This window comes from Puntigrus tetrazona, chromosome 9 (genome assembly GCF_018831695.1).
Source record: "Puntigrus tetrazona isolate hp1 chromosome 9, ASM1883169v1, whole genome shotgun sequence".
Taxonomy (NCBI): domain Eukaryota; kingdom Metazoa; phylum Chordata; class Actinopteri; order Cypriniformes; family Cyprinidae; genus Puntigrus; species Puntigrus tetrazona.
This window is the reverse complement of record NC_056707.1, coordinates 13,410,685-13,425,079: the sequence shown is the minus strand read 5'-3', so window position 1 is coordinate 13,425,079 and position 14,395 is coordinate 13,410,685. Positions and strand designations below refer to the sequence as shown.

The 14,395-nt window shown below is 37.6% G+C and overlaps 2 protein-coding genes and 1 non-coding gene across 3 annotated transcripts; 1 reads left to right on the top strand and 2 right to left on the bottom strand.

Moving 5' to 3' along the window:
- Nucleotides 1-234: 234 nt before the first annotated feature.
- On the top strand, nt 235-5,065 carry dhrs12 (dehydrogenase/reductase (SDR family) member 12). Its single transcript, XM_043248842.1, has 11 exons — nt 235-371; nt 1,753-1,883; nt 2,017-2,150; nt 2,379-2,461; nt 2,546-2,638; nt 3,015-3,096; nt 3,292-3,353; nt 3,628-3,732; nt 3,849-3,939; nt 4,041-4,178; nt 4,313-5,065. The coding sequence occupies exons 2-11, from the start codon at nt 1,804-1,806 to the stop codon at nt 4,423-4,425; spliced, it is 981 nt and encodes a 326-aa protein (XP_043104777.1). The 5' UTR covers nt 235-371; nt 1,753-1,803; the 3' UTR covers nt 4,426-5,065.
- Nucleotides 1,254-1,366, bottom strand: trnal-caa. Its single transcript has 2 exons — nt 1,329-1,366; nt 1,254-1,299 (listed from the first exon to the last, which is right to left on the bottom strand). It is a non-coding gene; the product is annotated as a tRNA-Leu (tRNA).
- A 163-nt stretch (nt 5,066-5,228) lies between the features above and the next one.
- Nucleotides 5,229-13,293, bottom strand: wdfy2 (WD repeat and FYVE domain containing 2). Its single transcript, XM_043248841.1, has 12 exons — nt 12,917-13,293; nt 11,344-11,411; nt 10,940-11,013; nt 10,770-10,824; nt 9,621-9,771; nt 8,750-8,862; nt 8,199-8,325; nt 7,985-8,090; nt 7,782-7,883; nt 6,858-6,988; nt 6,671-6,779; nt 5,229-6,580 (listed from the first exon to the last, which is right to left on the bottom strand). Exons 1-12 carry the CDS (start codon nt 13,051-13,053, stop codon nt 6,551-6,553), a joined length of 1,203 nt encoding a protein of 400 aa, XP_043104776.1. The 5' UTR covers nt 13,054-13,293; the 3' UTR covers nt 5,229-6,550.
- Between the last annotated feature and the right edge of the window lie 1,102 nt (nt 13,294-14,395).

The following is a 14,395-nucleotide window of genomic DNA, read 5'->3' as shown; positions in this document are numbered from 1 at the left end:
GGATCTGTCTCGAAACCGAACGATCTGTTAAAAGAAGCTGGCCATATGAAGACGATATCTGATTGACTAATAACTGGCCGGTACGCAGTAAGCGGCCGAGATTTATCGTAAAACAACTGTTTTTCACGGTCGCCGTGATTTTTGCCAAGACATCAACATCTCAGATTAACATCTTTTTGCTGATCCTCGACTTTACTTTATCTCAATCCTAAACCTAAACCTAACCCTGACCGAAACGTATTCCTAAAATCAGTGGGAAATGATAGCTGATTAACAGGAGTGTGAAAACACCTAACCTAAACCTAAAACGTATTTCTTTCGTCTGATTGGTTGACCGACAGTAACGTTGATGCAGGAACATCTTGTACGAGGTAAAATCACGCTCACTTTTTTTCACTTGGATGAACTTAGTTTAAGTATTATTTAAAGAAACGTGCTTAATCAAGAATAAAAATGATCAAAAGTAATTAAATTTAAAAGTTTCGTTTTCTCTGTTTAGCTTTAACAAGAACAGAAAGATCCGCATTGGTTTTGGTTTCTTGTCTCTATATTTATTAACGTTAATTATTTTTTCTGTAAATACGTGAAATATATTATGTGCACAATCCGATTTTTTTTTTATTTACAATTTTTTTCTTTCTTTTTTCACACCTAACATTTAAGTGAACACAGAATTTAGGCCTATTTGTAATAGTGGAAATTAAGGCCATTGTATTTAGCCTATTTCGTGACCTGCTGAAATGATGAAACCCCTTCGTTTTCAAGATATTTTCATGCAGTTCAAATTTAATTGCTATTGTTTGTCTTGCGCTCTCTCAATGGTTTCAGAGTCATTGCAGTCCAACGCAATTTTAGCAGCTACTTTATGTACATAACGATAAACTTACGGGTAATAGCTTGACCCGTCTTGGTAGTGGAGGTGTATTTGTACGCCAGTACTCATTATTTAAATAGGAAGACATTCGCAAACATGACTGCTTGTGTCTTGAAACTGGTGAAGGAGAAAGACACCGATTGTGTCACATGAAAGAGCATAATAAAAACACCTTAAAACATGATAATGTGGGATTTGACACAACGGCAGTACAACGAGAGAGAAATGACTGGCGTTTCTGAACTCACTAAATTCTAAAACATTTTTGTTCACTATTATTTTTTATCCTTACCTTGCCTGTCATGGGTCCGTTTAACAGTTAAATTGTGTGTAGAAATGGAAACGTAGTTTTAATCAACATTTAAAAAAAAAAAGATCTTGTCAGAAGTGGGATTCGAACCCACGCCTCCATTCGGAGACCAGAAGACCCATGCTTTACTGGGAAGGTTTGAACCTTGAGTCTGGCGCCTTAGACCACTCGGCCATCCTGACAACTATGGAGATTTGGAAAATTTGCTGCTATCCATATTAATGAATACTGTTAATCTCGGTTTTATTTACGATGTGGGTGTCAAACATCGATGTAAAATGTGCGCGCACTGGGAAAAAACTTCGATTGGTATACTCAACTTCCTTAAATAAATTTACAATGCTGTTATATGATAGAATTATTCTAAATGTTTGTATTTATTTATGTTTTACAAACTGTTTTAAATAAGTGCACAAATTTAAGGTTTTCACTAAAATAACGTTTTGTCGTGTAACGTAGCATGAGCCAAAGTCCTCATTCTTTCAGCTTAGCAAACAGAACTGCGCATGCGTGTTGTAACCCGCGCTTACAACACATTCAACACGTGATCTGTTATTAAACGCCACAGGGGCGTGACTCCGATTTCCAACGTGCTCGTGTGTTATGACACCGCTCTTGAATGAGAACGAGTGAAATCGTGAAGATGTCTCTCTACCGAAACACGGTCTGGTTCCTGAAGGGTCTACAGGAATATACCAAGTAAGTCATCCTCGGCGTATTCCCATTTGAGCTTAGCCTAACGCATTGATGAGCACAAGTCATAAACGGCCATTCACCATCGAAGGGTTCTGCGGTAACGTACAGCGGTTTAAATCTCATTAACCCTCACCAGGGGCGGTTATGAGGCGGCGGCGAGGCGCTTTAACGAGGCGGACCTGGAGGTGAATGTGAGCGGCCGCTCGTTCATCATCACCGGAGCGAACAGCGGCATCGGTAAAGCCGCCGCGTGCGAAATCGCCAAAAGAGGTGAGAAAAAGTGCCCTTGTTAATTCAGAACCGAGACTTCCTCTTCTAGTTTGTGACTTCGACAGCTGGTCAACTTGGTAGATGTTGTACATTCCATTAAAACCCTGTTACGACAGTTAGGTGAAAGTTTAACCAACAAAAGGGACGCAACAGTGACTCCTACTGGCGAATAACGTGCAGCGCTGTTAAAAACGTGAATTAAAGTCCATTCAAACAACTTCTCTTAAGGTGGGACAGTACATCTGGTGTGCAGAAATGAAGACCGCGCAAACGAGGCAAGAAAAGACATTGTGGAGCAAAGTAAAAATGAGGTATGTTTTTACATTTTATATACTATGAATATAATTTTTTCACTCTTCCGGGACAGAAACAGTTAGTCTCTCTTTTGCTTTTAGAATGTCCACATTCACCTAGTTGACATGTCCAGCCCCAGGAAAGTGTGGGAGTTTGCTAATGGATTCTCTCAGGATCACGATCTACATGTTCTGGTGAATGTATTCCTGGTTTAAGTCATATTAACGTACAATAATGAGCTAAAACAATAAGTCGCGAGAGCCCATTCACAAAGTAAACTCACATTAATGCATGTATGTAAGGATACTGTTGTTATTATGTGGGGATAACTGCACTATGATAATGATAATTTGTTACATCTATTGTATATGGTAACAATAATGTATACTTCATCATTTTAACTTATTCTTAATAATGTAAAAAAAACATATTTCATCTTCCCCCAACTATTGCATCTTATTAATACCATGGCACATTTAATATAGCATGTAACGCCTGTTGATAGTCATTTTGTCAGGCTTGTATTGTTCAGCCCTTTGTCTTTTATCTTCATGTGATTTGTTACTGTAGATCAATAATGCAGGTTGCATGGTCAATCAGAGAGAGCTGACTGAGGATGGCCTGGAGAAAAACTTTGCAACAAACACACTGGGTAGGAAAGTTCATGCATGCTTTTTCTGATCTAATGCTGATCATATGCTTTTTTTCCCAAAATGTATGAGCTTTTTTGTGTTTTTTTGTTATTGATTTAATAGAGAATATTGATGCGGTAGATCAAGGTTTAAATCAAGGGATATGGATAGATAACTAGTGCTTAGTGGGCTCACTCTTCTTTTGTGGTTTACAGGGACGTGTATACTGACAACAGCGCTGATACCTACACTGAAGAAGTCCGAGAATCCCAGAGTGGTTAATAACCGTTTTTACTCTCACAACATTAACAGAAATGAATGACTTGGGTGGTGCTTATCAATTTTATGAATGTTAAAACAGGACCTTTAAAACTGTATTTTTATTTCTATTTATTTTATTAAAGTATTATTTTTATTATTATTGAAAGTTGAAGAGAAAGAACATTTTAGTATACAATTATACATATTATTTTTGTATTTTGATTCTTTTTCTTTTTATTGTTTATTTTACAAATATTTCAATGACTTCTGTAAATGTTTTTTTATTACAGATCACAGTGTCATCCGGTGGGATGCTGGTTCAGAAGTTAAATGTAGAGGACCTTCAGTTTGAGAAAGGTTCTTTTGATGGCACCATGGCCTATGCACAGAACAAGGTACTACCATTAACTATAAACTCACAATATAAATAAGTAAAACTTTGCACTGCAGCTTGCCTTTTGTATGTACGTTATTATTTCAGTTATTCAGTGTTAACTGTGATCTTTCTCAGAGGCAACAGGTGATCATGACAGAGCAATGGGCAGCACAGCACAAAGAAATCCACTTCTCATCCATGCACCCCGGCTGGGCAGACACCCCAGGTGAGCAGCGTTTGTGTATAACGCATGTAAATATATATATCAATAAATACAGGAATATTGCAGTCTCAGTCACAAAGATATTGTTTTTGTTTCATCTCCAGCGGTGCAGTCATCCATGCCAGATTTTCATGCAAAAATGAAGAATAAACTCCGTACTGAAGCTCAAGGTGCTGACACAGTGGTGTGGCTGGCCGTATCAGATGCTGCCAGCAGACAGCCCAGCGGCCTCTTCTTCCAAGGTCAAGTATCTTTATAAAATGTAAAAGCATGCCGCGTACATCATCTATAACACGTCTCTGATGTTGCAGACTAAATCGTTTTTTAACACGTTACTGAACTTCGACCACGTTTTCTCAAACTGACTCCTGTGCAGACAGAAAAGCGGTTTCTACGCATCTGCCTCTGGCCTCCTCCAGGTCTTCTCCAGCCGAAGACCAGAAGCTGATGAGCAAGCTGGAGGAGCTCACTCTGAAATTCAAGTGTTAATTGGTTGTGTCAGCAGCCAAATCCAAAGAAGACATCACTCCATTAACAGACTGTGATATTTATTCTCAATAGCGGTGAGAATTTCAGAGGCGTAAAAAGCTTTTGGATACTATAACAAAACGACTAACCAGAGCAACCTGAAATGTTTAAAATATTTGTTTTTTGAACAAATACAACTCCTAAGCTTTTTTTTTTAATCATCCTAGATTAAGGCAAGAAACTACTTTTTGCAATGGCATTTTTTTTAATGCGTTTCTCGATTCTTACATCTGACATGAATTAGATGAATGTTGAAGCTGAGTTTGCTTTCTTGATGAATCAGACAACTGTTGCAGTATGTAAATAGCAGATTATTTTATTCATAAATCTAAAACTGCTATTTCAAAAAACAACAAACTGACATCAAGAATCGGGTGTCTGAGAACAAGCCAAGTAACACTACCTATAGCTCATACTGACATTAAAGAAATAAATGTGACAGAAATACATAAGGAATATGAAGAAATATTCTGTCTCTTATTTACACTTACAAACAAGTTTGTGGTGAAATTTTGTGGGCCAATTTTTAATTATGACTGATTTTATTTTTGTCAATTTGTTACAGCTGACATGATTTTTAATTAAAGATAATAACAAGCTATTTATCCCTCTGTCTCAATCTTTTAGGGAAGTCTGTATTATATGTTTTAATTTTTATGAAAACTTTTTGACTAAAACAACAGATAAAATCCAAATGGTGCACAGCTCAGACTAAACCACAGGACTATTTATAGAATTACAAACAATAAAAGAATAACCGTTGCTAAACTGACAAAAAACAATACGTTTAATTCAAACTGAAAAAAAGACTTTCACTCCAATTATTATCATTTATACTACCATTAAAAAAAAACTAGGGTCAGTAATATTTTTTATTCTTACAAGAAATCATTACTTTTTTTTTTTAACAAGATTTCTTTTTCCAGGTAAATGCTTTTCTTTCATCAAAGAATCACCAAATGCATCCATTTTTCCACATAAATAATTAGGTAGCACTTACTGTTTTCATTACATTACTCTTTACAGTGTTTTCTGAGCAACAGATCAGCACATTAGAATGATTTCTGATCACACCAAACTGTTGAAAACTGAGCTTTGCGATCAAAGAGAATAAATTATATTTTAAATATATTGAAATACAAAACCGTTCTTTTAAGCTGTAAACATTTCAGTGTTACTGCCTTACTGTATTTTTGATCAAATATACTTACAATGAACCTTTCTGTCAACTTCATCCTTTTTTAAAAGCTAGTATGCAATCCAACTTCCACATTTGCAATTACGCAGTTACAAAGTAAAGCATATTTGTTTTGTGCCAGTTTTATCAATCCGTACCATAATGAGCCATTCACAATGGCCACCGCAAAAACAAATACACCTGACAAATAAAGTTAAAGTACGTATTAAATCGCCACCATAATATATGATCCAAAGAAAGAATGAAATGCCATGTTTCTTACAGTAATGACATGCCTATGAAACATCAGCTTTAATAAGATCAAACACGATATCATTATAATGAAGCATTATTAAATTTCACCCTGTGTAAACAATAGCATTTGTGATTACGTGCACATTAAATCCTCCGATTAAATTTGCTGGAACGTAAGTGCTTACATTTAAAGAGTCAAATAGGATGCAATAGCAGATACTATTTAACCATGCCAAAACCACCGATTGAGCTGCGGTAAAGGCACTTGAATATAAAACAGTTCCAACATGCTTTGATGCAGTGTAACAAGGATTCACTCACGTTTAGGATAAGACATAAGATGATATTAGAATGTGAGGAGTTTCAGAGACGACACACCGTAACAACACTGGTCAATATAAACAACCTGAACTAAGCAGATTTAAACTGGACAGTATTTACACGTTTGTTCCCATAACCCACGTGCACATGCACAGATACATACAAATGCACATGCTCAGTTCAATATCAGGACATCCTTGAGTTTTTCCTCCATGAGATGAAGCTGCCCATGGAAAGTGACGTGAACTTTGAACGTTTTCCACAAACACATGATTCTCGGTTCCGGTTCAGCGCCGATTTTTAGTTCCTGCTTGCAGACGTTACACGGGATTCTCACGATACCACCGGAGTCATGTCCCATAGCTGAAGGTAAACACACACCACAGATATCACAAGCAGTTCAGTGTCTTCATCAAACAGCATGCTCGCAATTGAATGGGAACAGGTACTGACCTTGATGATTTTGTCTGTCCCGGAGGTGAGCAGCCAGCCCCTGGTTGGCTCATACTGCATGTGTATGACGCTGTGCTTACTGTCATGGAATGTTGCAGTGGGCGCACGTCTGGACAAAAAAAAAAGCATATGTGATTCCAGCATGTAAGAGACTCAAAACATTGAAGATGATCAAAATTGGACTTACTCCTCATCCGTGATGGAGTCGTGACAGCTGTCACAAACCCGCACCTCAAACTCAAATCCCATTAGAGGAATGGTGGAGCGTTTAGAGGAGCACTTTCCACACACGGCCTGGCCACACTTCCTACAGTGATGCTGGGAAGGAGGAAAAGCAAGCTGCTTTATATCAGATTAAAGTGTGGGCTGAAGGCTGAATAATGGACTGCAAACCTAATCAGAACCGCTTTAGTCTTTTTTTCTGGAAATACGTTTTAATGCATAATGCATTCGCAGTTCTTGTATAAAAATATTTTAATGGAAAATGTTTTGAAATATAATTCCAGATATGTATATTTAAACTTGATTTTGAGTATTTAACTAAATTCGTGTACAGAATAAAAGGTCGGCGATAATTATCAACAAGGATGATTAAATCAAATGTATCTTATTTAATTTGACAATAATTTTAATTAAAAGTGACCGTAAAGATGTATTTAAAATGTTACAAAGGATATGTGTTTTCTCATAAAAACATTAATCAGCGCTATATTATCAATACTGAAAACAATAGTTGATGATAATAATAATAATAATAAATGTCTCCTGGGATCCAAATCAGCATATTGCTTTACCATCACAGGAATAATTAAAATTAACATTTTTACTTTTCATTTGTAATAATATTTCACAACATTACCATTTTATTGTATTTTACATAAAATAAAGTGAGCATGGCATATTGTAAAAACATTCAGAAATTTTACAGACCCCAAATATTTGAATGATTTTGTATATTATATCAAAAGGTCTTCTCTTACACAATTTAGTTTCACAACTAAATGTATCTTGTTTTAAGGATTGAACTGTAAAACAAGACAAAATGCTAATAAAATAGTTGATTATTCTTATCACTTTTAATTTATTTTTGCTGTGGTTTTGTTCACTGTACCTGTCGCAGGCCAATTTTCTTGCTGTCCCACATCTGTTTAAAATTCCAGAAGAATGGCTGTTCACATTTCTGACACGAGTCACTGTCGAGCCACTCAGGAGTCTGAGACACAGAACAGAAGAGGAAGTGTAACTAACATAAACACCACGCGAGGCAATCCTGTTTGTAGTAGATTCTTCATCCTTGCTCTGTATCTCTCTCACCTCTTGTCGTGTGACATCCATGTTCCAGATAACTATTCCTCCATCTGAGCCACAGGAAATGAGCTGACGTGTGTGAGGAGCGTAACACAAACCCTGCACTTTATCACTGTCACACACACACACACACACACACACACTCAAATATTAGGATCTGAGAAGTATGCTTTGCTTATTCTCATATCTTAAATACACGACAACAATTCATCTGTCCTACTTGTGTCCCTGCAGCTCGATGGCTGTGCCTTTACGGCCTCCAATGTCCCACATGATGATTGAATGATCAGAACTTCCGGAGAATAAAACCCTTTGGACAGGATCCCAACACAGGGCTGTGACATTGCCTGCACACACATACACACACACAGTCACTGTTGTGTTGCGTAAGCACAAGTAATGGAAAACTTGTTTCTCTTATACAATATTTTGTGGATGTATGCATGATGATTAATATACTTGTGTAAGGCAACTCAAGGGGATGGAGGTCATTTAAATGTTCACCTTCTGTACACTTGATACTTGTTTTTTTGGTTAATTAGCTTTTTTTGTGCTGATCAACTGTTTGCCATGTTAATTTTTAATGTATTATCAATCTATTTGTTGCTTGCTAAGATTCTACCACTACCCAAAAATGAAAAATCTGTCATTAATTACTCACCCTCATGATATTCCACACCCTTAATACCTTCGTTCAAATGTTGAAATTGAAATTGAATTTGAATGAAATCAGAGAGCTCACATTGGGTAATGTGGTGTTTGCGTACGCACCTGTGTGGCCTTTAAAGGTGGTGACCAGGCTGCAGTTGTCCTGCTCCAGCTTTAGGATCGTCACTTGACCGGAATGATCTCCAACGAAGGCATGTCTGGTTTCCACATCAAATCTTACACGGATTGTCAAGAAGCCAATGCTACAAAGTTTTTAAACCCCTCCTGAATGTCATATATTTACACGATTACAGTAATATGTACTGTGTAAAAAAAAATCTTTATGTTTTTCAGGGCATTGTCTTGCTAGGTGATAAATTATAACCAGTCATAGTAAAGTTCTTTGTTTTATTTTGGCAACAGGCCACCTCTTAAGGTTTCAGCGAAACCAATTTTGCATACTGCCACAAAAGCATATTTTTGGTCATGGCGTAGGTGTGTCCATACTGCTGACATTAACCCCTTCCTATTCATGCTGAGTGCGTGAAACACACCGTACACAGTCAAAATGAGTCAACGGAGAAGTGTTAATACACCTAACCCTAACCACATCCCTACAGCATTTATAAGGATTGGTCACCCAAAAATAACAATTCAATCATTTACTCACTCCTCATGTTGCTTCTGCATAACATAAAAAAAGAGATTTTTAAAAAATGTTGGTAAGCGAACAATGGACATTGATTTCCATTGTATGAAAAAATATTAAAAGAAAATAAATATTTTCTCAAAATGACAGACAGAATTTCCATTACCTCTTCATCTAATTACATTTCTAATATACATTACACAAACTTAACATTCAAGTAAATTATTGGCGTTCTTGTTACAATTTTAAATAAGTATATATTTCCTATAAAGCAAAAGTAAAAGAATTCAAATTGGACCCAAAACAATAAGAAGACAAACTCAGGAGTGGCGTATGAGTGGATACTGTAGTCCAGACACCCATGCCGTGGTCCTGTACGAGCCCAGCTGCTGTCCGCTCTCTGAGCAGTGCCACGTGAAGCTCTTGTCCTGACCCGTGCTTAGAACCCACTCCATCTCTAGGACAAACAGCACCACGGTCACGCCACCCTGATGAGCTAACACAGACATAAGACAAGGCAGAATGAGAAGAACAGGGGTGGATCACTTTTGAACACAGCCAGTTAAAAACACCACCGATTAAGCTCTCACATATAATAAATAAATAACAAAGCAGCAGAAAGTCAAATAATCAGAGAGGTTGTATTTCAGTAACAAAGGAGCAATCCCAAACCACAGCACTTACTATAATTCATGTTTATACTTTACACGTGTATGTCTATCCATAACGGTATCATTTATCTTTGTTGGAAGCGTTACATAAGCCACATGTATTAAAGAGGGTTAGCTAGCCATATCACATTAAAGCCATTCTAGGCCATGACAACACCCTGTGGTTAAAAAAAGCTCCCCTAGAGTTAAACAGTTGAGTTTTACCATTTTTGAATCCATTCAGTTAATCTCCATGTCTGGCAGCTAGCACTTTTAGCTGTAGCTTAGCATAGATAATTGAATCGGATTAGACAGTTAGCATCACGCTAAAAAAATGAGAGTTTCAATATTTTTCCTATTTAAAACTTAATAGGAAGTTTGACTGACAGGCTATTCACAAAATACTCTACTTTGGGGTATATCATTTTTCGAAAACTCTTTGGGGCGAGTACCAAACAAACTTGTAGCCAATCAGCAGTTTTCTGTCAGACAGCATCCAGTGCAGACAACATGACTGATTATTACGATAGCCTAGTATTTTGTCGCACGGTGTGACATTGGCTTTGCTTTGTTTTACAGAACTAATCATCATCTGGATGGCGTAGGCTACGTATGTGTGGAGGGGGCGGGGCTATCAAAATAGGGGCGAGACCCTTTTGGGGTGGAGGCGTGTTCGTTTCGGTGATTTCAAAGATCTACACTTGCTTCCAGAAATCGCTTACTCAACCTTTGGACAACAAACAAAAAAGTCTAAAGAGAGATTGCGATGCTTGAACGTGTGCATATGATTTGTGTTAAGGTAGAAAAACAAACTTAATTGCCAGTGCCTGTGTTTTTGACTCACCCTGATATGTTCGTGCAGGAGTCATTTGGTTGTAGTCCTCTGATAAAACAAACTCCTGATAAGAGAAATGCCAGGCTCGATGAAGCTTAGTAATGCATCTGAGAACCTGCTAGTGACATATCGCTACATAGAAAACAGGTGTGTGTAAGAATAATGTTCAATATACATACCGATACCGCGCCATTTTCCAGCCCTACAGATATCCTCCTTGTTTCTGGATTAAATGACATGCATAAACACGCCACTGCAACATAAGAAAAAGACACTGAGTATGAGAACCTATTCAAAAAAATCCCTTGATCACAATTTAACTATAAACAAACACCCTGCACTAAGAGCCGGTGGCTCCACGGTCTACAATAGCTAACTAGAAAGCAAGCAAAAATGCAACATCATTACTGAGAAATGAAACTCCTGTCTGAACGGGCCGAAGTTCATGCTCATACTGGTTTCACTTCATGCTCTTACTTCAGTAGAAAAATTCCTCAAGTTCTGAGGTTGCATGTCCCGTAACGGTTACATCAGTTTAGCTCTCAGACAGCTGCACGGGATCGATGTTGGACTGAGGACTCACCTGGCATTGTGTGAAAGACACTGGGCCAGTACTGACCACTGTCCCTCTTCAGCCACACACGGATTGTCCTACAACAAATTGAAATAATTAAATGCTGTTAAAAGACATTGTTCTCTTTTATTCGTTCACACTTCACGCTCACACATTCAGTGCTTCAAATTTTAAAGATATGTAAAATAATCTACTTCCTCACGCAGTACAGTACACTAAATAACTTGTGAGTCCTCGTCCTGGCTGGTTGCGGAAGTTGTGCTGGGTCTGACGCTGACATGACCTCTGGTGCTCTTTTACAGCGCTTATTTACATGAACATGAGGTGTGCTTGGAAACCCAATCATATGACACTCATTACTTTGAGCTGCAGAGCAATTCAGTTGGAACAAAATTACTGAAAGCATAGCATGCAAAAACTACAACAGCGCAGTGTCTTTTTTTAAAAAAGTATATATTTAATAGAAACGCTGCACTGTTGTACTATACCTTTTCTTCTTTGCATGAAATAGGAGTTTACTGATTTACTGACTACAGTAATGGCCCTTTCTGAATGTTTCTATACACTGATTATACTGGTTTACAGTCTACAAATCTACCAATAGACTCCATTGTTATCTTCACAATAATGCAGACTTTCTTCGCTTGTCACCGAACTATATCTATTATACATATGCATATATATACATATACATTTAATTTATACATATTTATCTCCTGTAGATATTACCTGTATGTGCACTTGTCATTTACATTTATACCTATATCCTGCACTTGCTGCTTATTGCACTCCTGGTTAGACCTAAACTGCATTTCGTTACCTTGTACTTGTACATGTGTAATGACAATAAAGTTGAATCTAATCTAATCTAAAACTGCGTGGGAAACTAGAATAATACAGAAGAAACCATTTTCGAGTTTCGTGGAAAGACCCCATGCGAGTTTATTCGTGTATTTCTAGCGAATATTTTAAACATGCCTAATTCTTTTGCCATTTCCCCTCCTTTTGTAAACGAGATTTTCCAGTTCATTCGCAAATGAGACGTCTCGCTCTTTTAGATTCAAATCAGCGACCATTTCCAGTTTTTTTTTTTTTTTTTGTTTTTAGTCCGGACCAGAATGCTTTCTTTTGGTTTTTGTCAGTAACCGAAGGCAGGAAAAGGCAGTCACGCGTTTCAAACGGGACGCTTCAGTGAATGAAATTGATTCGTTCGTTTAAACGATTCTTTTAAAAACATCGATTCGTTCGCGAATCACGACACGCGCAGGCAAATACAGCACGAGCAAGCGAAGCGCATTGACAGAAGCGGCTTAAATGGTTCGTGTTCGACTATTAAAGCGCCTTTATTATTATTACCTTTCATCTGCACTTTATTTCCCCGAATACAGTTTATTAAACCGAAACAAAAAAGCATACATGTTTCTAACATATCATCGACTGTGCATGTCACGTGAATTTTATGTTTAATATTACACGTTACGCGGGTGCTGCTTATAACAAGACTGTAAAACGCAGGTGATATGGATGCATTCTGCACTGTGATTCTAACAGTCTAATCGCTGTGGGTTTGTAGCGTGCTGACCTGTCTTGAGATACGCTGATAACCCCGTCCTCCTTGGGGATGATCACAGCCGTATTCACCACATCTTGAAAACCCTCGATCTTACTCAGCAGGACGGGTTTTCGGGTCTGCGGACGGGGATGGATCTCTGCCGCCATGGCGCTGTAGTTCCTCCGTCACCCGAGTCCTCTCTCGGCAGCATAACACGCCGAGCGCAGGTCGACTATCAGACCTGCAGTCGGTCAGGGATGCTGCGGGTCAGCTGATGAAGTCTCCCGGCCTGCGCTGGTCACGCTCAAACACGATCTCTATGCCATGGCCCCCGACGCCGCGCGCGCCGTCCTCTCGTTCTCCACGTACACGGACGATCCGACTCTTCAATGAATCACAGATGCATGCGTTCGAGGCGCGCAGGGTTGACTCCGACGAACAACGTGTTTGTAGAAACGGAAGTTGAACGTCATTTCTTTTTCCATTTGATTGACGTTTGTGAACAAAGGTTCGCGGTACCAGATTCTGCACAACTGCGCTATTTGTTTTGTTCGGTTGAAACAATTAAACGAACTTTACGTCAGTCTATATTGTTTATATTAAGTATTTTCTGAATACTTAAACTTTTCAGTGTTCTCAACAACAAACCCACAGAGTGGAAATTTTACTATTTATAGTTTGGCCTTATCATGTGCAGACAGACACCGAACTATTGTTGGTTGTGCATACTAGTTTTTTGTTGTTGTTTGTTTGTTTGTTGTTTGTTTTTGCTGTACTAGTTTCATATTCTTTACCAGCTTTATATGACACAAAATTTGCTAATTATGTGACTAATAAACATGCCATTATATGCACTACATTATTATTACTACTAGTACTAGAAGTTCTTCATTTTGTTTGGGTTGGGTTAATGTCGAAGTACAAAAAATAAAATAAAAAGACCAATAATGCTAACCGGCAATCAATCAGCTGGAAATAAAGAGTCTTTCATTGACTGGTTATAATCAATATAATTATAATATAATGATAAATATATGGAATTTAAAATTGCATACATTAGCTTGATTAGCTTGCTGTGTGTGTGTGTGTGTGTGTGTGTGTGTGTGTGTGTGTGTGTGTGTGTGTGTGTTTGTATATAGGCCTACTTTTACCAATATTTTACCGATAGCTCTTGCAACATCAAAAACTTAATTAGGCTACTTCTTATTCTTAATATAAAATTATATAAGGATTTATTGATATTGACCTGAGCTTCAAGAAAAAAAACCATTCATGATCTGACTGCAGTAAAAGAGTATTTTATGCGTAGCATAATAATAACAATAATAGATATGCACGACCTATCTGAAAAAGTTTTTTTGTGTAAGAAAATAATAATAAAACAATAATAAAAGCAGTCATGTTTTATTATTATTGGAACTCTTTGTTTAATGGTCAAGTGATTTGCCAGGAAATGTGTGGTTATTACCAGAGGTTTCATATTAGAAACAAGGTTTAAAAGAAACAAAA